The sequence below is a fragment of the Rhincodon typus genome, chromosome 24, assembly GCF_021869965.1.
Source record: "Rhincodon typus isolate 14 chromosome 24, sRhiTyp1.1, whole genome shotgun sequence".
In the NCBI taxonomy this organism is placed as follows: Eukaryota; Metazoa; Chordata; class Chondrichthyes; order Orectolobiformes; family Rhincodontidae; genus Rhincodon; species Rhincodon typus.
Window position 1 is genome coordinate 19,096,542 of NC_063355.1, and position 20,750 is coordinate 19,117,291.

Sequence of the window (20,750 nt, forward strand, 5' to 3'; positions counted from 1 at the left end):
TAGGCCTCTAAACTATCTGTTCCCTCCGTCCCTCCATCTGTCAAAAATGTAAAAAGTACTTTTTCCAACATCTTTCATTTCTGAAGAAATGTCATTTTGGATTTTAAACATTAACTCTGTTTCTCTCTCCAAAAGGCACCAGTAAATTTTTCTCTGAATTGGTCTTGTATAACTGAAAATGGATTTCCAATAGTACTAGTGCCAGTTGTATATTAATTTTTAAATAATTAATTATTTTTATTTGTTTTTATGATAATTTTGAGCTGCTAGGCTAGGGAAGAAGTGAGAATGCATTTTATCTGTATTTTACGAGACGTATCTGCTTTCAAACATGCCAGCTAGTTACTATAAAGCAAGCCTAAGAAAATTAATTTAGGGCTTATTATCCAAGAAACCCTATAGTACTGATATTGAGGAGATAAAAATGTACTCTTTGCTAACTTGGCAAAAGGCATTTTGGATAAAATTACTCCAATAACCTTGAGGCTGGGCAGCATTGATCATAGCCCCTCATCCCTGACGAAACCTCAAAGGGGAAGAACAGTTTTATGTTGTTTTAAGAGTTCTACTTATACGCACACTTTCTGAAAACTGAGGGCATGCTCTGTTATTGTATCATCTGTTGCCCATTCTTCCCTTAGATGCCCTATATTCTGCTGCATGAAGACAAACACAGTGCCGGAGACCTCGGTTCAAATCCAGCCTTAGGTGACTGTCTGTGTTGAGTTTGCACAGTGTGTTTTGAGTTTGATTTATAAAACCATAAGGGGCATAGATAATAGCCAAAGTCTTTTTCCCAGGGTAAGAGAGTCCAAAACTGATGGCATAGGTTTAAAGTGAGAGGGGAGAGATTTAAAAGTGACCTGAGGGGCAACATTTTAAGAAAATGTTCCAATTTATCTTTCTTGAAACCAAAGTGGATAACCTCACATTTCTGAAAACTGAGCTTAGTTTGCCAGTTTTATCTACTTACTGAAACAAACAAGATCTTTGATTGAAATTTGTAATTAATAGGATTTTAAACCAGCAACCATCAATCATGAGGGGCATGGATAGGGAGAATAGCCAAGGTCTTTTCCCCAGGGTAGGGAAGCCAAAAACTAGAAGGCATAGGCTTAAGGAGAGAGGGGAAAGATTTAAAGGGACTTAAGGGGCAACTTTTTCACACAGGGGGTGGTGTATGTGTGGAATGAGCTGCGAGAGGAGGTGGTGGAAGCTGGTATAATTATAACATTTAAAAGGCATCTGGATGGATATATGAATAGAAAGGGTTTAGAGGGATAGGGGCCAAATGCTGGCAAATGGGACTAGATTAATTTAGGATATCTGGTTAACATGGACAAGTTGGACCTAAGGGTCTGATTCTGTGTTGTACATGTCTATGACTCTAAAAGATCATTGTTGTTCCTCTTGAGGGCCATCTCGAAGGATCTGAATTTGACCGGTTCCATGTAATCAACAGGTTCAACATCTTCTCAGTGACATTCACCTCACTTCCCACAGTTCCCTCATTTGTTGAACTTGACTGTTTTTTAAATAAGATCATTGTTGTTACATGATACTTAGGTAACTGAAAATGTAGCTACATCCCTATTCCAAACTGACTTCAGAAATACCTCAGTCTCAGTTATACCCCAAACAGCTCTAGTATTTCCAGGGAGGACTTAACGTGACAGAACCTGTTATCTTGGGTTGACTATATGAAACAGAATCTGACAGGTTACCAGGTTTCTGTTTATTGCAATGCTTTGGTCCTGATAATCTAGTAAATGGTGAAATTGGTCTACATTGCAACTGCTCTGTGTTCCTTGCAGTATTCAGTGGGGAATCTGCTTTCACAATTCTTTTCCAAGGGCTGGGTATCCTAGTTAAAGATTTTGATTGTTCTTGAATAGTGGTGCCATTAGTAGAGTCTTTATCACTCTTTGGCCTCTTCCAATAATCTGATTTGCCTCTTTTTTCTGTAATTGGATCAGTGCAAGATTCTCTTGTGACTGAATAAAGTGGTTTCACTGGATTTCCTTTGGCAGACGAGAACTGACAGCTACACGAACAAAATGCATTTGAACTAATTTTATGCACTGAGGGAGTCCACAGGAGTGGACGAATCTTTATTTTATCTTCTTGTGCAGTCCATGGTGCTTCCCAGTCTGGATCCTCTTGTTTTGTGCCAAAAAGTGATTCATCACAGTAGCTAGGCACATGGCCTTTTAACCTTGGTTAAAGAAGAAAATAAAATCGACATAATATTCAATAAATGCACAAGATGGCAATTACATTTTTTTAACATGCTGGATTAAGTAGCTTTTCTTGGACTCTTTTTATTAGGGTTGCTTGGATATCTGCAATTTTGTAACTATCATCAAATTTTTTAGCCAATATTGGAAACAAAAACAGAAATTGCTGGAAAGAAGGGTCACTGGACCAGAAATGTTAACTCTCTTTTCTCTCCACAGATGCTGCTAGATCTGCTGAGTTTTTCCAGTAATTTCTGTTTGTGATTCAGAATTTCTGGGTGAAACAGAAGGTTTCCTGAAAATTTTCCTTCAGATCATCCAAAAATTTGCTTGCACAATTAAGATGGTAAACTAACAAAATAGACAACTTGGCAAGACTGTTCAAAGTAAACTAGTCATTAAATGATTACAAGTTATGAATCACTGTATTTCTGCAGTAGTCAATAAAGATGTCTCTTTAAACTGGAATTCATTAAATGATCCAGAAGTCATCATACTACATGGCCTTGGCTTTTACAATGTTTAATCAAAAAGCATCTGATAAATTAAACATGGTACAAATTATTTAACAATTTGTCTTTACAAAAAGTTGTAAAAACATAGAACATATCCAAATTCTGAAGGAAGTAGAGTTACAAATATGGGAACATGACTTGAACAGGAGTGTGGTATATATTAAATTTTATCAAATGCTAGCACTATCTGTGTTGTTCATTGTGAAGTAACTCCAGAGAGGCTGGTATCCCGTCACCAAGTCGCCCTTTATTTACACGTGGAGAGTCCTTGACATTGATCCAGCTCACAGAATGAATAAGATGTCTGACACTCCCGTTTTTATCTGTCAGCCAGGACTCACTGATTGGACCAGATTAACAACCCCAATTAGGGAACTCATATTCTATGATGTCCACCTGGCTGACCTTGTTACAATCACTACACATTGGCCAGGAACTATACGGAGCTAGTATTGCAAGTGTTTGCAAAACTTAAAGGAAGCCCACACCTTTTGAAGGGAATTCCCCTGCGACAACAGTAGTGCGAGTTTTTCTCACAAGTGAATCAGTGCTGTGATACTTTGAGAAATGGCTGAATGAGGCAGCAAGCACACATCAATGTTTTCAGACAATCTGTTGTTTTTGTAGAAGAGGTAGAAAGGAAAAGCATCCTCTATCCAATTTTGCAAGACAATGAGGCACTCCAGACATGCTCAGTTGGCATCAAGAAAAAAGCGAAACAACTTCAATGCCAACAGTGTTGCTAACTGATATGGTACAGGAAGCTTAATGATCTGACATGAGTCAGAATGATTGACTTAGCCTCCCATCAAAAGCTTCAACAGCCTCATCCACTTTCATGTACCTGCAAATAATCTCTCCCAGTACTCATTCATCTTCTTTACCTCAACTTCAACTTTAGACTCAACACTGTTAGAAGCCTCAGACACAAACTCAAAGGTGGTTATTGAAACATGGTAGTCGCACCGCAAATATATTGAATGATACTGACACCATTCCTCCTTTATTGCAGCAGAAGGTTGTGATAAACAAGATAAAGCTGCAAAGAATTGGAGGACAAGGTCGCTTGCATATTTTAACATCAATTGAAGAGATAGTAGTGGCCACCATTGGAAGGTGTACACAGTTGTGGTTCTTTTTTTTTTAATATGCATTCTGTCATTACTTAACGTGTAAAGTTGGAAAGCACTGTGCATTTTCTGGTGGTTGTTACAGTCTTTCAGGTGTAGATGATTTGATGGTTAGTAATTAAAAGATGAGGGGTTTGGCGCTATTAGTGAATGGGAAGCTCCAATTGAATTTACTTCTAGCTCATCGAGCCAGGCAGAAAGGGTTTGGCTACAATGAATGCCCCCTTCTTCTCCCAATCTATACTGTTGAAAACCTCTTCGTTTTCTTGTCCTCCTGCTCCCCAGCTTCTCAGCTGATAGGCAGAGGTAAAGGCTGATCCTTCACAATGGCCAGGTTGTATATCGTGCAGCATACCACTGTATGACTTGATATTCATTTAGCTGAGCACTGTAGGATGGTGCAGATTGTGGAAGCATTGTACGAGGACGCTGATAGTGTGCTCTATCATGTTTCCTGTGGCAACACGGCTCTCACTGTATATCTGTTGTGCATTGATTCCAGACTGGGGCCATGTCATGTCATCAGTGGAGAACATTTGTTGTCTAGTAGCCAGCCTTGTGGGTTAAATATAGTGTGCACAAAAAACTCCTGCAGAATAAAGTAATCATGACTTTTGCTAGAATATACTTACTCACCTGCATGATGAGCTGCCTGTGGTTACTGACCAGTGCATGCTAAGGGAGTGCTCTACCTTTCAGTTCAGAAATATCACATCATTCACATGCAAAACATGCTTTAGCAAAAGGGAACGAGATGAAATTGTCTCTCTTTGCATCAAGAGACTTGTGACTTTCTTTACAGCAGTGTTAAAAAAAGGTAAGGTTGTCATAGTCCTACCAGATCATAACTGGTCTCTCAGTAAAGAGAGAGACAACTGGTGGTGTTTTAACCTGAGGGTCGCCAGACCTCAGGCAAGGGGACAGGCTGAGAAGGAGTATCCTTCATGATAACCTCAGCTGGTGTGGGAATTGAACGCACACTGTTGGCATCATTCTGCATTGCAAATAATCCGAAGAGCCACTGGTCCTTACAAACTGACAGATGCTGCCCTATACTTCAGTAGCTGCCTGTTGGGAATCAGATGCATAAAAGTCATCAGCCGCAGTCAGTGGGGCAGCCACAGGCAAAGACTCCTTTCCTTACTTTGAAGGTGCAGCCTTTGTCAGATTTCTGTCACAATTTGAAGACATCTCATGCATTTGGTCCTCTGTAAACTTCAGGTAAGAGAATTGCTGCTTACAGGCTCAATGGATATGGCCTTCTGCTCTGAACTTTTCTTCACATTCTCTGACCGTCCCATCCTGCCCTGAATGTGTGTGGCTTCATTTCATTCAATCAATCATGCTCAAATTATAACAGTCAATGCAGTATTATAGACTGATTGGTCCATGATGTACTTGTTTAGAATGTTGCTGGAAGTTTTTAGTTGACCTGCTGCTGTGACACAGCATTCAGCATACCTAATTTTATAATTCTGAATGCACACCTAAGATGTATATCAGCCTGTTGAAGGCCAATTAGAGCTTATAACAAAGCCCAATTTCTTCCCTAGGAAGTAACTTCTCAACAAAACACATTGACAGTAATTTTTCAAAGCAAACACTATAAACTGTTTTAGAGTCTGGTTACAATCCAAACAAGCTTTAGTTTCATATCTATTTCTTAAGCGCAATTTGCTATCTGAGGTAAACAATGCTCTATAAAAATAAAAGTTAAGTCTCAATGTGTAGAAAGGAAAAGCCACACAGAATTAGGCTAGTGTCATTCAATAAGTCACAATCTCAACTTTGTGATCTATCAGTTGATAACGCAACTCTCTGGGAAATTTATATGAGCATATATATGAATTAGAAGCACACAAAGACCACTCAGCAGCTTGAGTCTGCTCTGCCATTCAGTAAGTTCATGGCTGATCTGATTACTCCACACTTCTGGTCTCCTCAGAACCTTTGGTACCCATACTTATTTAGAATCTATCTATGTCTGCCTTAAAAAATATTCATAGACAGTGCTTCCACTACCCCTTGAGGTAGCGAGTTCCAAAGGCTCATGAAAAATTTATTCTCAAAGAAATAGGTAATGCTTCATTTTGAAATGGTGATCCCTGGTAATAAAAGCAAAATACTGCAGATGTTGAAAATCCAAAAGAAACACAGAAAATGCTGGAGACACTCTGGTCTGGTAGTATCTGTGGTGATGCCTGGTTTCAGATTCTTCCACAAGAGGAAACATTTTATCTACATGCACATGCAAGTACAAACTTAAGGTAATTGATAAAGCAGTGCTGACATAAGAGTACTTTATGATCTGAAACTCAATGCATAATTGGAAGTGGAAGTAGGAACATTAGAAATATGAGCACAAGCAGGCCATTTGTCCCAATAAGCCTGCTCTGCCATTCAATTAGACCATAACCGACCATTTACCTCAACACCATTTTATCAGATCAGTCCTATATCCCCTAATACTTTGAATACCTAGAAATCTATTGATCTTTTTCTTGAACATATTCAATGGTTGAGCCTCCATAGCCCATGGAGGTAGAAAATTCCAAAGATTCGATATTTTGTGTGAAGGAATTCCTTCTTCCAGTCCTAAATAGCTTGCACCTTGTTCTGAGAACCATGTTTTCCAGTTCCAGATCTCAATGCTAGAGGAAACATCCTTCCTGCATCTGCTCTGTCAAGCCCTGTCAGAATTTTATATGCTTCAGTGAGGTTACCTCTCTTTCTTCTAAATTCGGGATAATAAAGGCCTGATTTCTTCACAGGACATTCCTATCATCCCAGAATCAGTATGGCTCATTCATTGATTCATTCTGAATCAATCATTGTTGTACTCAGTCTATGACAAGGAGAAGGTAAAGAGACCAAAACTGTACACAATATCTCAGGTTCAATCTTCTCAAGGAACAATATAATTGCAGCAAGACACCTTTATTCATGTACTCCAGTCCTCTTGCAATGAAGGCCAATATACTATTTGCCTTGCTGCACTAGCATGTTCATTTTCAGTGACTCATGAACAAGAACACCAAAATCCCCTTGAACGTCAACACTTCCCAATCTCTCACCATGTACAAACTACTCCGCTTTTCTGTTTTTTTTCTACTAAGTGGTAATTTCACATTTTTCCACATTATATTCTCATATATTGAAGCAGTGTCAATGACAGCCTTCATAAGGGTACTGGATTAGAACTTGAAAATATTTGCTGGCTTGTTGGAAAACAACAAGAGAATGGGATTAATTGGATAGTTAATTTAATCAATCAGTAAGGCACAATAGACTGAATGATTTCCTTCTGTGCTGTAGCGTTCTATTTTCCTGTCAAATTACAAAACAAACAATAACAGACTTCCTAAAAGCTTCAAGTCTTTCTGATGATAGCCAGCCCTTAGCCTCCTTGGCATAATGGAACCTATTTTAGAACTAGATGGAGTAGCTTGAAAGAATGCTACCAAGATTTGCTGAGTCAGAAGAAAGTTAAATAGCAAATCATTTCAAACATAATATCACATGTATTTCTTTTGCCGAAATTGTTTGAAACAAAAGCTGGAGTTAAAGGTACACTGTCCCAATGTCTTTAGATTTTTTTAATATCTAGAAATCTATTGATCTAACATTCAATGATTGAGTCGCCATGCCCTCTGTGGTGGTAAATTCCAAAGATTCACCAGCTCAAAATGAAGAAATTCATCCTCATGTCAGTCCTAAATGGCCTAACACTTATTCTGACACAGTGTCCCTGGTTCTAGATGCCCTAGCCAGGAAAAACATCCTTCCTGCAATTATCCTATCATCCAGCATAGGAAAAGGTGAAATTACACTCTTTAGATGGAAGAATAATGAACTGAAATGCATAGCAATCCATAAGATTTTGAATGAGTAGAAAATCAGTACTGTATGCTTAATTTACAAAAGCACTCATTACTAAAGGTAGCAATGCAAATAGGTTAACCAAAAATTTCCTGATTTTGTATCTAAAGACACAATTCAAACATAAGAAAGCAATCTTGAATGATACAAGATATTTATTTGGCTTTAAATGGCAGAAGTGTATTTAATTTGGGGTAGCCCCCCATTAAAGGAAAGACAAAGTGTAGCATAGGTAAAGATGCAGTTATATGTGACTTTTTCACTACAGACTTGTTAGAAGTCTTCAAGGTCTTTTTCCTCAAGTGCTCTGCCTGAAAACAGGTCATTGCCAATTTTCTTTTCCTCAATCAGTCCTAACTAATTGGGTTTTCTTTTACTAGAGATAGGATAAGGACATAGGCTCTGAATTTACCCCAGCCCCAGAAAGGATTGAACCTCTTACCATTGCTACTAATTTGATCCACAATGCTAGCTGTACAGTCAACTGAGCTAACCAGGCCTACTCTTCAAGATGACCATAAAGGTTGGTGATGGTTGATTCCTTCCATTGGTCAATCATAGGACCACCAAAAGAATGAAAGAGTTTAGCAGAAATTTATTTACTCTAAGTGCCCTGAGTGTGGAATTCTCTGCCACAAAACAGTGTTCAACCAGAGTCCATGAAGTCTTATATTAACAAAAATAAGTTATGGAACACTATCAAGGTGGGATTTGATTAATCCCTCATGCTGGAAAACAAAGCTATAGACTTCATGGTTCAGGTGACATGTGAACAAACTCCACAATTCAGTTCTACCGTCTGTAATAACTTCCTCCAATCCAGAAAGCATTGAGTTGGGTTTACTGCAGGCATCACCTGCTTTCTCTGTCTGTGCTATTCAGCCCAATATTTATAATTTTCGTGTCGGGAAAATTTATTTCTTATTCTCATGTATGCCATTATGGCACCTTAAGTATTACACCTATGTTGAAACATTTAACTCTTGTTTGTCATTACCTGTATTTGTTCTTTTTTATTGGTGTGCCATCACATTTATGTGCATTTGGAACTAGTCCAATTTCTCCATTTGCACTAGGCTTTATTTGGGAACTTGAATTCCATGATGACGATTGTTGTGAACCAGTCTGAGATGTGGAACCCCATGGTGGTTCAAATTCAGTGACTGAACTCCGAAGCCCACTAGAATTTCCAAACAAGGTTTCATCCACATAGGAAGTCTTTCCTATAACTCTATAATGTCTGAATCCTTTACGACGTACATGACTGTGTTGAACAGCATTGACTGCTTTGTCAGCTGACATGCCTATTCCTGAAGATGGATTCCGGCGCACTGATTTGGATTTTTCAAGTATGAAGTCAATCTAAAGACAAGAAAAATGAAGGGAGTTTTATACCTTCAGTAATGGCATACATTAATTCATTATGATACTCTGAAAATTAAAACATATCATTATTTCAAATTATAACTCCTGTACCAACCCCCATGTTGAGATCAGTTAATTCAGCAGGGACCAACAATCACAACAAAGGACTTATTAATTCTTGTGGGCTACAATTTACTGATTCAACCCAATAAGCCTTTGGGTAAGGCTCAACTATTTTTAATACATAAATCAGAAAAATTCACTGTGTACTAATCATAAAAATAGTGAAGTCTCAGCAGTTAAAAATGCTATACTAGATACCGTAGATTGTGCTATCAGGGTAATAATTCATGGAAGGTTGAAAATAACTGAGGTGCCATGTAACATTACATGGTAGCTCAATTAATACTTACAAAATCAACATCCCACCAAATAAAACACTATATGTGATATTAAAGGAAGGAACATTTCAACACTGTGTCCACTCCCAACACTTGCTGTTCTTTCCCCATGCACCTTCCCATGCAATTGGAGGAGATATAACACTGGCCCTTTTAACCCCTGTCTCCTCACTACCCAAACCCCAAACACTCCTGCCATATGAAGTAGCAATTAAATTGTACTTCTTCCAACTTTGTATGCAATAGTCACTGCAGTACACTTGACAGTTGCTTGACATTTTGATTCACTATGTTGCACTCATGCTCATATTTCTGTCCTCATGCTGCTGCAATGTTCCAGGGAAGTCCAACACAAGCTTGAGGAATAGCACCCCATCTTACATCTGCATTCAACTTTGACTTCAACACCTTTAGAACATGAACAGTCCTCCATTTTGATTTTGTTTTGCCAAGTGTCAGTCTGTATCTTGTTTTCAGTTTTTCTTTCAAGACTATCCTTTATTCAGAATTAATACTTACTCTAGCTCAATGCTATTTCTTTACAATGACTATTATTTTTGTTTTCTTTCCAAGATGTGCTGTTTCATTTCTCTCACCCTCCAAACTAATCCCTAACTTTCCCTTGTGTTCTACTTCACACTACTTTCCTTTACTAACAGCATAAAACTCATTACATTTCTTCCCCTCATCAGTAATGAAGAAGTCATTCCGGATTTGAAACGTTAACTGTTTGTCTCTCTACAGATGCTGCCAAACCTGCTGAGTTTTCCAAGCACTTGGTTTATATTTAATTTTATTTGTTAAATGAGTTTTTCAACTAAAATATGCAGAATTGCTTCCCAACACAACTGAAGCAAATCATGTAAAGATGACAGTACCAGAGATGTCTGAAAAATCAAAGAGCAAAACAAAACAGTTGAAGAAAACGTTTTAAAATTTTCTTTTAATAAACTATGATAGGCTTGAGAACTGGGGGCTGAAGAGATCGCTTTGCGCCCAATGGTCTCTCCTGGAACAGTATCCTCTGGTAGATGAAAACCTATTACACAAAATCAAGCATTTCACACCTCCTATAATTCTATCAAAGCTTCTTTCAGCACACACCCCAACCCCCAAAAACAGGAAACTAAAACTCAAGCAACATCTTGAACAGGACCAACCACACTTCTATTGAGTGTTACTTGACCTCTCCTAACACCTCAGCATTGAACAGTACCTCAGCTACTCCTACCACCATTCTGCAAATAGATCACCATATCTGTGACTTTTCCACTCATCAGCAATACAGCCAAATTCTATTCCCCAATATGACAGACCCCACAAAATAAGTATCACCTTAGACTTGATAAACACTTCCAATTAAGTCCATTAACCATACTTCCCATGTTTCCCAATTCCTGAGGAGCACAAAGATCCACCATATAGCATTAGTTCAGACATTTTAGTTTTCCCACTGAATTTTATTGCCCTCCAAAGGGCAGAGAAACAGTTGTTAGCTAACCTCAGTTTCTTAGTCCAACCAGCAGTTTGGCATGTAAAATAGCATCCTCTTCCTTCACACTATTCAGGCAAACATTCCCAATTCCCCCCTCCTGAACCTTTTCTCTCATGTACTTCCCCTTCCTTGACTTCTTCTCTCCCCTTATCATCCCTTCCACCGTTCAGGTGCAATTATTTTCCCAAATCTCTAATTCTGATATCAAAACTTCAGTTAATCTTGACTTCCTGTTATAAATTTTTCTTCAATGAACATTTGCAGCTCCATTTCATAGGAGAAGCATGCAGCTACAATCTGCAGCCTGATAATGGAAACATTCCTATTGTGGCTCTACCTGCACCACATGTATGTTAGTGATACTAAAAGAATGAGATATATATGCCAAAAATATAATTGTGACCAAAGAGTAGACTAAGGTAGGAAGTATGATAGAGACCTTATATCCTTTAAACGTAACTGAAAACTCCTGTTAGATTTATTTCATTGTTAATAACAAACCAATGGAGCAGTGACATGAAAAAAAATTAAAATTGATTGTTTGTCTAAAACGTAAGTTCACTTGCGAAACCAAAGCTCCAATATTTAAATCTTGCATAATTTGCAGGAGAGAGAAATTCTAAATTTACAAATAGACTTTTGGTAGTAAGTTCATGTCTCATCAGTTTAAATAATGAAAGATGTGTACAGTTATAAGCAAAGGCCATATTTGGTCAATTATATTTCAGATTAACCTAAAATCAAGAATGCAATTTCTCTTAAATTTTTTTCTTCCATTTTTCCATAAGTATTAGGATAAAACGCCAATGTGGGCTTGAAACTGAGGAAGTTTAAGCTCTATTGCATGATAGATAGCTCCAAGAAGAGGCAAACAGTGTTTCCAGTCTAGGATTTAAAGTCATATTTACCTTAAGCCTATTGAGATATTTGGAAAAGAATTTGCTCTGCTATCAATACCGTAAAAAAGGGTGATTCGGTGCACTGTACAAGGGAAATTTTTCGGAACTTGTAAAGAAGTGTTTTGGGATTAGTGGAAATATACATTTACTGTGTTTAAAACTCTTGAGTTTGTGTTATAAGTAACTAGATTTTTTTGTTTAGTAATCTTCTGTTTTATTGTTAAAACAAAACCTGCAACATTGTGTGCTTATTAAAATTAAAACAAAATAAAAAATATGATCTATCAAGTCAGATTTCAGTCTGGGATCCAACTTCAGGTTTCTGGACTTCAGCTGGGATATTACAATAGATCTAAATCAATGCTCACAGTCAGCACTCCATACCTGAAATGTTACACACATGTCCAGCATAATGGACATTTCTTGAAGCTGGTCAACGTTTAAGCATAGTTTACCAAATCACAAAATATCTGAATGGAACTCATGCTGGCATTTTCCACAACCACTGATTTTGAATTGTACTATTGGCCACAAAGACATATGACCACACTTTCATATAATTTAGTATGAGTGGAATATTTTGATATCAGTCATTTCACACCGTCTTTTCCTAATTAATAATTGATTGTCTTGGCAATTACAGCCTAAGCAAGAGTGCTACTCCACTCATTACTCTTCTGAAAATCTGCTATACAGATGGTCACACAAGTAACCATAACCTTCTTAACTGCATCACTCCAACAAAGCATTCACCTAGATACTGAATGTTCAGTTTGTTAATCTTGGCCTTTGAAAACTGCATAGCTTCAATTGTTGTCAACTTCTCTAAACGAAGGAATGTCAGATCAGCTTGAACCAATTGAATGGCAGAGTAGGCTTGAGGGATAGAACAGTATATTTCTGTTCCAGTTTCTTATGGTGTATTTTGGACAGTGATGCCAGTTCACATTGAACATCATTTAAAGCTGTCAATGCGATCCAATTTTGTGGCTTTGTGAGCATTTACATGCAACATTTGTTTGTTGTATGGTTGCGCGTATTTACTTACTTTGTGCAGTAGTCAATCAAGATGTTGTGGTATCACATTGGTACACTTACTTGCAAAGTGTATCTACAACTACGTCACTTCATTCTGAGAGTGATATGTCACTGTTTCATACTTTGCAACTTTGGCAAATTGTTTGAAGCATCCTTTCTTCACAGCTGACGGCTGAACATTGTACACTATTATATACTTCTTAGAAATGTTTCGCTATCATGCGTAATTCAGACCTGTTTCTAAGCATCATCTATTGCAAGATCTTCTCTGTGAGCAGTACAATGCTGTTCCAAAAAATTCTTTTCAATGCAGTTTGACACAATATTAAGCTACTCCATTCTTTTAAGCATTAGAGCTGCTGCATCTGATGTATGCATCACCATCTTCTGCTCACAGAAAATTACTGGATTGGCGTTACAATGAAGAATTTGTTGCAAGCAGTCAGTTACAAAATTCCTGCAAAGACAGTCTTGTAAACAACTTCAGATTCTGGTCAAAACTTGATATACAAAATCCACATTTTTTGTACTGAAAGATCTCTACTTATGTCCACCATCAACGAATGAAAATACAACCTTCACAAATCATCCAAGAACTTCAACTTGTGTAACAAAGTTAATGTACTCCACAAATTCAAAGGCATAATTCTTCCTCTGCCAGTAATTACTGTATAATTTGCATACTTTAGCATATGATCATGAATGTCTTTCATAGAAAGCATGGACACATTCATCTTTATTGCAAGAATGATGTTATCAATTCAACTTTTCATCATGTTGGAATTAGTCTGTGTGCACTGTATGCTCTAGCCTGATTTCACGACTCCCTGTCGTTCTAGTAAGTATTTCGAACATTCCGCCTTTGTTGTGATTTTATAAACTAATTGCAGAATTCATGTTCAGTCTTTGGTTCAAATACCACTTTAGATCTCCAATTTCCATTTGTATCACATTTTGCCAATGCTGAACTCACCTCCGGCATTTCCCTCAGAGCAAATAATGCATAGGACATTGTCAATTTCTCAGTAAGTGAAAATCACCCATTCTTACCTTCTGTTTGTGTGTTGAACATATCATTATGGTTTCAATGATCCTTTTTGAATTGCAGTGAGTGTGCGCTTCAGTGAGTACCAACCAATGGTTCAGAAATAAAAACCGAAAGAACTGCGGATGCTGTAAATCAGAAACAAAAATAGAAGTTGCTGGAAAAGCTCAGCAGGTCTGGCAGCATCTGCGAAGAGAAGTCAGAGATAACATTCCGGGTCCAGACCTGAATGGTTCAGAAATCCTGGGCTTTGCGGATTGTGTGTAAGATCATTTTGTGTGCACAGGATTTTTTGTCTGATGTGCGATATGTGCACAACTTACAGGGAATATTGCCTGGCACCCTACTTTCTCACTTATCTTACGGACTTACCATTAAACATGAGCTGTCAAAGTGGCTGCCTGTGATGCTAGACCTTCAAATCACAGAATATGGTAACTGACTGCTATGAAAAGGAGGTGTGGTTTGCTTTTTCCTGACTATCCTGCATTGAGAGCCCTGTCAGATTTAAAGTACGACTCTACATTTCTAAAGGACCACTGATTGGAATCTTTTGTCAGAAATGCAGAACTTTTCTTGCCATTTAAAAAAAAAGGTGGAGTGGAAATCTTAATGCAATTGCCATACCTGAGAAAATCTGGCCAAAATACTGAGGGCTAAAATGCATCCACAAGCGAAGTTGGAGGAAATAGTATGAGAGGAGATTGGGGAAAAAAAGGCACAGATGATTTCCTTGTAGACTTAAGGAACAGGAGAAGTTTTGAGGGGATTTAAGAAAGTTTCTTTACACCCTGAAGGTGGTAGGTATTTGGAACTCTCTTCCTGAAAGGGTGGTAGAGGCAGAAACCATTGCAACAAATATTTCAACGAATACTTGAAGCACCACAGCACACAAGGCTATAAAAGGCTCTTGTGGTAGTATCCATATGACTGAGCCAGGAGATCTGGGTTCAAGTCCCAACTACCCCAGAGGTGTGCCATAACATTTGAACAGGTTGACTAAAAATAATTATAAGGCTATAGGCCAAGTGCTGGAAAATAGGTCTAGAGCTGAGAGGCTCTTCATGACTGGCACAGAAACAATGGGCCAAAAAGCCTCTTTCCCTGTGGTAAACCTCTATGTCTCTAATCCTCTCATTCTACAAATCAATCCAATGAACCTTTGCATTCCCTTCCAAGGTAAATATATCTTTCTTTAAATGAGGAGCACAGCATGAAACACAATACTGCAGTGTGGTCTTATCAAAACCTTATTGCCGCAATACGTCTTTACTCTTAAATAAAACGAAGAACTGTGGATGCTGAAGATCTGACACAAAACAAAAACAGAAATTACTGGAGAAACTCAGCAGGTCTGGCAGCATCTTTTGAAAGAAAACAGAGTTAACGCTTCGAGTCCAGTAACCCTGTTCTTTTACACTTACGTTCCAACACCTTTGTAAAAAAGCAAAAGTACAATCCTAAAGGATTGCAAGGAGTATGTTAATCAGCCACGCTTTGGGCACAAGGATGCTCGAGTCCCCTGTGCATAATCAACATTCACTAGTTGTTCGTCTTTTAAAAATATTGAATCTACTTTTCCATTCTCCTTCCAAAGTGGATAATTTCACATTTCCCCGCAATATGCTCCATTCGCCTGCATAAAAACACACGGGTAACAAATCTAGCGGCGTGCACTGATTTCGTTCGGAGAGGGAAAACAAAATCTGCCACGCAAACAACGACCACGGAAAATCGGTCACCCAAATAAGTAAGCATTTGCTCCACCGACTTGATGCAGCCAGTCCGTAATACAGTCAGTGCACTGTCTGTCCAGGTGAATCGTTAACACACGGGGGAAACCTCACCTTTACCTGCAGCCGCTTCACACGTTGCGATAGCAGCAAACACCAAGGTTTCAGAGCAACCCCACGCCGCCCAGCCTGGTGGGGTGAGGGGGGCACACACAAATACATTGCACAAAATCCAACATGAGACAGGGCAAATTATCAGGAACTATTAAAAATAATTTAGATATGTGATTAAACTATGGAGAAATTTTTGTAAAATACATATTTGTGAGTGTTGTTCCAAACCAGTTAAAAGGCTTTTCTGCATTCCCCCCCTCTGTCGATAGCGGCGAGTGGACGTCCCCATTGATCTCTGACCTTGCCAGGAGGCTGCGCAGTTGGGTTGGGGCGAGCGCATGTGTCTGGTTGAACGGTCGGTCGGTAGGTAGGCAGGTTTGAATTTCGCCAGAAGACATGGTGCTGAAGAAGAAGAAGCAGCGGCGGCCGGATAGACGCCGGAAACCCCGGGCCCGCAATCAGCCCCGCCATCGCGACGTGGATGTCGATGTGGAGAGTGACGGTGGCGAGTTCCAGTTGGCCCCTTTAACCGAGGAGGATGACACCGTGGCCAAGGTTGGTGGCCGGGGCCCGGCGAGTGAGTGGCTCGCTCTCTACCGGTGTGGAGTCGGCGAGGCCGATGGGCCGGTCAAAACCAAGTAAAAACCGAAAGAACTGCGGAGGCTGTAAATTAGAAACAAAAACAGAAATTGCTAGAAAGGTCGGCAGGTCTGGCAGCATCTGTAAAGAGAAATCGGAGTTAACATTTCAGGTCCGGTGACCTTTCCTCAATACCAAGTAGTGCGGCATGCTGGAAATCCATAATCAGTTGGACATAAACAGTAGGTTGGGCACTATCTATAGGAAGAGTCAATGTGGTAGGGGAGAAGCACCACCGTTAACGAAATCTAGAACTTCTTCGGGAGCAGAGTAAGAGTTCTCCAGAACCTCTTAGATGTCATCCTAGATTCGAAATATAGCCTTTTTCTCTCCACTGATGCTACCAGGCATGCTGAATCTCTTCAGCAACTTCTAATTTTATTTCAGATTTCCAGCATTCACAACATTTTGCTGTTCATAGGTGGGGTTAACGTTTCAGGTTCCTGACATTTCATTACGTTGAAAGAACAATTAGAGAGGTTTCAGATTTTAAGCAAGTACACGGTGGGGCAGGATACGTGGAGAGACTGAAAGAGGTGTCTGACAGGACAGAAGGCAGGAGAAATTAAGTAATGAAAAGGATGATAGTGTGTGGAGAAACGAGTTGTTCAGGAACAAAGGAAAAACATAAAATGGGTGTAGAAGTGATCTAATTTGAGAAAAGATAGGGAGTGGGTGGTGAAGCTCTGATTTGAAATTGATAGACTCTTAAGTACAGAAGACCATGAAATGCCAAATTCAATTAGTTTCATAGGCCTCCTTCCTATTTCAGAGCTTATTGACAAAGTGAAAGAAATAGTGATGTATGTACATAGAAAACTGGTGATATCTAACCAGTAACTGGGCACACACCAAGGTATTGGGAAAATGATCTTGGTTTTTATTTTCTTTATTCATTAACAGGATGAGGGTGTCACTGGCTAGGCATCTATTGCCTGTCCCTAATTGCCTAGAGGGTAGTTAAGTGTCAACCACATTACTGTGGGTCTGGAGTCACATGTAGGCCAGACCAGGTAAAGATGACAGTTTCTTTTTTTTTTAATATAGAATCCCTACAGGCCCTTTTGGCCCAACAAGTCCACACAGATCCTCGGAGCATCCCACCCAGACCCATCCCTCTATAACCCCACCTAATCTACACACCCCTGAACACTACAAGCAATTTTAGCATAGCCAATCCACCTAGCCTGCACATCTTTGGATTGTGGGAGGAAACCGGAGCACCCGGAGGAAAAACACGCAGACACGGGGAGAATGTTCAAACTCCACACAGACAGTTGCCCGAGGGTGGAATCGAACCCGGGTCCCTGGTGCTATGAGGCAGCAGTGCTAACCGCTCAGCCACCGTGCTGCCCCCAAAAGGACATCGGTGAACCAGATGGGATTTTCTGACAATCGACGATGGATTCACGGTCATCATTAGATCCTTAATTCCAGAAATTCTTATTGAATTCAAATTCCACCATCTGCCACGGCAGGATTCACACCTGGGTCCACAGAATGTTATCTGGGTCTCTGGATTAACAGTCTCGCCGTAAAACCACTAGGCCATTGCCTCCCCTTGATAGGACAGATGTGCCATAAATAGGCCCCAGTTTGTGACTTAAGTTTGCCACCCGTATAATCTGTGAATACAGATATTTTAGCACAGTTCTTAGGATCTTAGTTAAAAAGTGCTGAGCGACACTATTATCTTTCCCATCTCTCCTCAGTGACTAGAAAATGCCAGCGTTCATAATGCTGTCATTAAGACCTTCATGAATGTGGTGAAAGTACTCACATAGAATATATGGTACACAACTAAGATCATTCAGTTCATTTTGCATCTGCCTTCATTGTAGAAGACACAAAATAACATCCCAGGAATAATTGTAAATCAAAGTGGCGGAACTCAAACAGTCACCGCACTAGGGCATGGATGTTAAGAAAATTATTAGAATTAAAAGTTGACAGGTCCCCAGACCCTGATCAGTTTCAGCCCAGGGTCTTAAAAGAAGTGGCTACTGTGATAGTAGGTGTATAGGTTTTAATTTTCTAAAATTCCTCACATTCTGGAATGGTCTCTTTAGTTTGGAAAACAGCAAATATGACTCCATTGAAGAAGGAAAGGAAAGAAAGTGAGAAACCACAGGACAGTTGGCATAATATCTGTCATATGGAAAATGCTGGAATCTTATTCTTAAGAGTAAAGTTGGGCATTTTAGAAAATCTAAATGCATTCAGGTAGACTCAGTATGGATTTATGTAAGGGAAATCATGTTCAACTAATTTTTGGACTTGCTTTGAGTAAGTAACAAGCACATGTCAACTTATGGATACGCTGTATTTAGATTTCCAGAAGGCATTAACAAGATGCCGCATCAAAGGTTACTATGCAGTAAGTACTCATGGTGTAGAGGGTAACAGTTTAGGATGGATAAAGGATTGGTTAGCCAATTGGAATGTAAGTTCGAGTTCTTATTCAGGTTGATATGAGCAGAGTGCGATAGGGATCAGTGCTGGGCCCTCAGTTATTTGCTGTTAATCTCTGATTTGGATGAAGGAACCATATGTATAGTTGCTAAATTTGATGACACAGAGATAGAAAAGATAGAAGTTGGGAAGAGGGTATGAGTCTGCAAACAGATATAGAAAGATTAAGGGAGGGAGTACATTGTGGGGGGAGAAAATGAATTCATCCACTTTGGTAAGAAAAATGGGAAAAAAAAATATTTAAATGGAGAGAGATCACAGGACTCTGAAGTACAGAGGACTCTAAGTAGCCTTGTACCATAAATCACAAACCATTGGTTTGCAGGTACAGCAGGTGATTTTTGTTTATTGTCAGGGGCACATAAACATAAATATAAGGATGTTTTGCTGCACTTGAAGAGGACATTGATTATTTAAGAAAGACATAAAGATATAGGAGTAGAATTAGGCCATTTGGCCCATTGAGTCTGCTCCACCATTCACTCATGCCTGATGTTTCTCAACCCCATTCTCCTGCCTTCTCCCCATAACGCTTGGTCCTCTTACTAATCAAGAACCCATCTATCTCTGTCTTAAATACACTCAATGACTTAAATTTCACAGCCCTCTATGGCAGTGAGTTCCACAGATTCACCACCCTCTGGCTGAAGAAATCCCATCTCATTTCCAAAGAGTTGTCCCTTGGTCCTGGTCTGTACTATCAGCGGAAATATCTTCATGCCAACTCTGTCCAAGCCTGTCAGTATTCTGTAAGTTTCAATCAGATCTTCCCTCATCCTCTAAACTCCGTCTAGTACAAATCCAGAGTCCTCAACTACTCCTCGTATGACAAACCCTTCATCCCCAAGATCATTCTTGTAAACCTCCACTGGATCCCCTCTAAGGCCAACTCATCCTTCCTTATGTACAAGGCCCAAAACTGCTCTCAATATTCCAAATGTGATCTAACCAGGGACTTGTACAGCCTTGGTTCTTGTGTTCTAGCCTTCTTGAAATGTTGCGTTTGCCTTCTAAACTGCTAACTGAACCTGGAGGTTAACCATAAGAGAATTCTGAAGTAGGACTCCCAAGTCCCTTTGTGCTTCAGATTTCCTAAACCTTTCTTTCCATTTAGAAAATATTCTGCACCTCTATTTGTTCTACTGAAGTGCAAAAACTCTCACTATCCCTCATTGTATTCCATCTGCCACTTCTTTGCCTAGCCTACCCAAGTCCATCTGCAGCCTCCCCGCTTACTCAACACTACCTGTGTGTCATCTGTAAACTTCACAACAATGTCCTCAGTTCCTTTGTCCAGATCATTAATATGTCACAAAAGGTTGTGGCACTAGCACGGCTAATACCCTATCCATGTAAGTACCTTGCTTCTAACGCAATGGGCTCAACTTATTTAAGAGCCTCTTGTGCAGCATCTTGTCAAAGGCCTTATGGAAATCTGAATAGATTACGCCCACTGGCTGGCTGTTGTCCAACTTGCTCGTTACCTCCTCAAAGAATTCTAACAGATTTGTCAGGCATGACCTTTCCTTCATGAAGCTGTGCTGACTCAATACCTCCAAGGACTCTGCAATTTGATTCTTAACGATAGACTCTAAAATCTTAGTAATGTAGAGGTCAGGCTAACCAGTCTATAATTTCCTGCCTTTGCCTGCCTCCCTACTTAAACAAGGATGTTTACATCAGCCGTTTTCCACCCTCCTTGACTTCAGTGATTCCTGAAAGATCACCACTAACACATCTACAATCTCCTCCGCTATCTCCTTCAAAACTCTGTGATGTAGTCCATTC

General features: G+C 39.4%; 2 protein-coding genes across 4 annotated transcripts in view; one reads left to right on the forward strand and one right to left on the reverse strand.

Moving 5' to 3' along the window:
* Positions 1 to 1,316: 1,316 nt before the first annotated feature.
* LOC109912308 (RBPJ-interacting and tubulin-associated protein 1) lies at positions 1,317 to 15,915 on the reverse strand. 3 transcript variants are annotated; one of them, XM_048611572.1, is made up of 4 exons: positions 15,852 to 15,900; positions 14,010 to 14,132; positions 8,759 to 9,123; positions 1,317 to 2,215 (listed from the first exon to the last, which is right to left on the reverse strand). In XM_048611572.1, exons 2-4 carry the CDS (start codon positions 14,034 to 14,036, stop codon positions 1,645 to 1,647), a joined length of 963 nt encoding a protein of 320 aa, XP_048467529.1. In that variant the 5' UTR covers positions 14,037 to 14,132; positions 15,852 to 15,900; the 3' UTR covers positions 1,317 to 1,644. The 3 variants fall into 3 exon arrangements, with proteins under 3 accessions (XP_048467529.1, XP_020367302.1, XP_048467530.1); XM_020511713.2 differs by lacking the exon at positions 14,010 to 14,132 and having other exon boundaries at positions 15,852 to 15,915; XM_048611573.1 differs by lacking the exon at positions 14,010 to 14,132 and having other exon boundaries at positions 15,858 to 15,888.
* A 216-nt stretch (positions 15,916 to 16,131) lies between these two features.
* ddx54 (DEAD (Asp-Glu-Ala-Asp) box polypeptide 54) overlaps positions 16,132 to 20,750 on the forward strand; it is a 41,550-nt gene continuing 36,931 nt past the window's right edge. The window contains exon 1 of the mRNA XM_020511717.2: positions 16,132 to 16,406. Within this exon, the coding sequence (XP_020367306.2) occupies positions 16,248 to 16,406 (159 nt within the window). The 5' untranslated portion in view covers positions 16,132 to 16,247. The remainder of the gene's footprint in view (positions 16,407 to 20,750) is intronic.

Bases quoted from the DNA above. Each gene is read 5' to 3' on its own strand.
- LOC109912308 (XM_048611572.1), bottom strand. From the start codon at position 14,036: ATGATATGTTCAACACACAAACAGAAG. The intron at 9,124-14,009 runs GTAAGAATGGGT...TCTTGTCTTTAG, and splicing joins GTTCAACACACAAACAGAAG to ATTGACTTCATACTTGAAAA. The intron at 2,216-8,758 runs GTAATGACAAAC...TCTTTAACCAAG, and splicing joins ATAAAAAAGAACAAATACAG to GTTAAAAGGCCATGTGCCTA.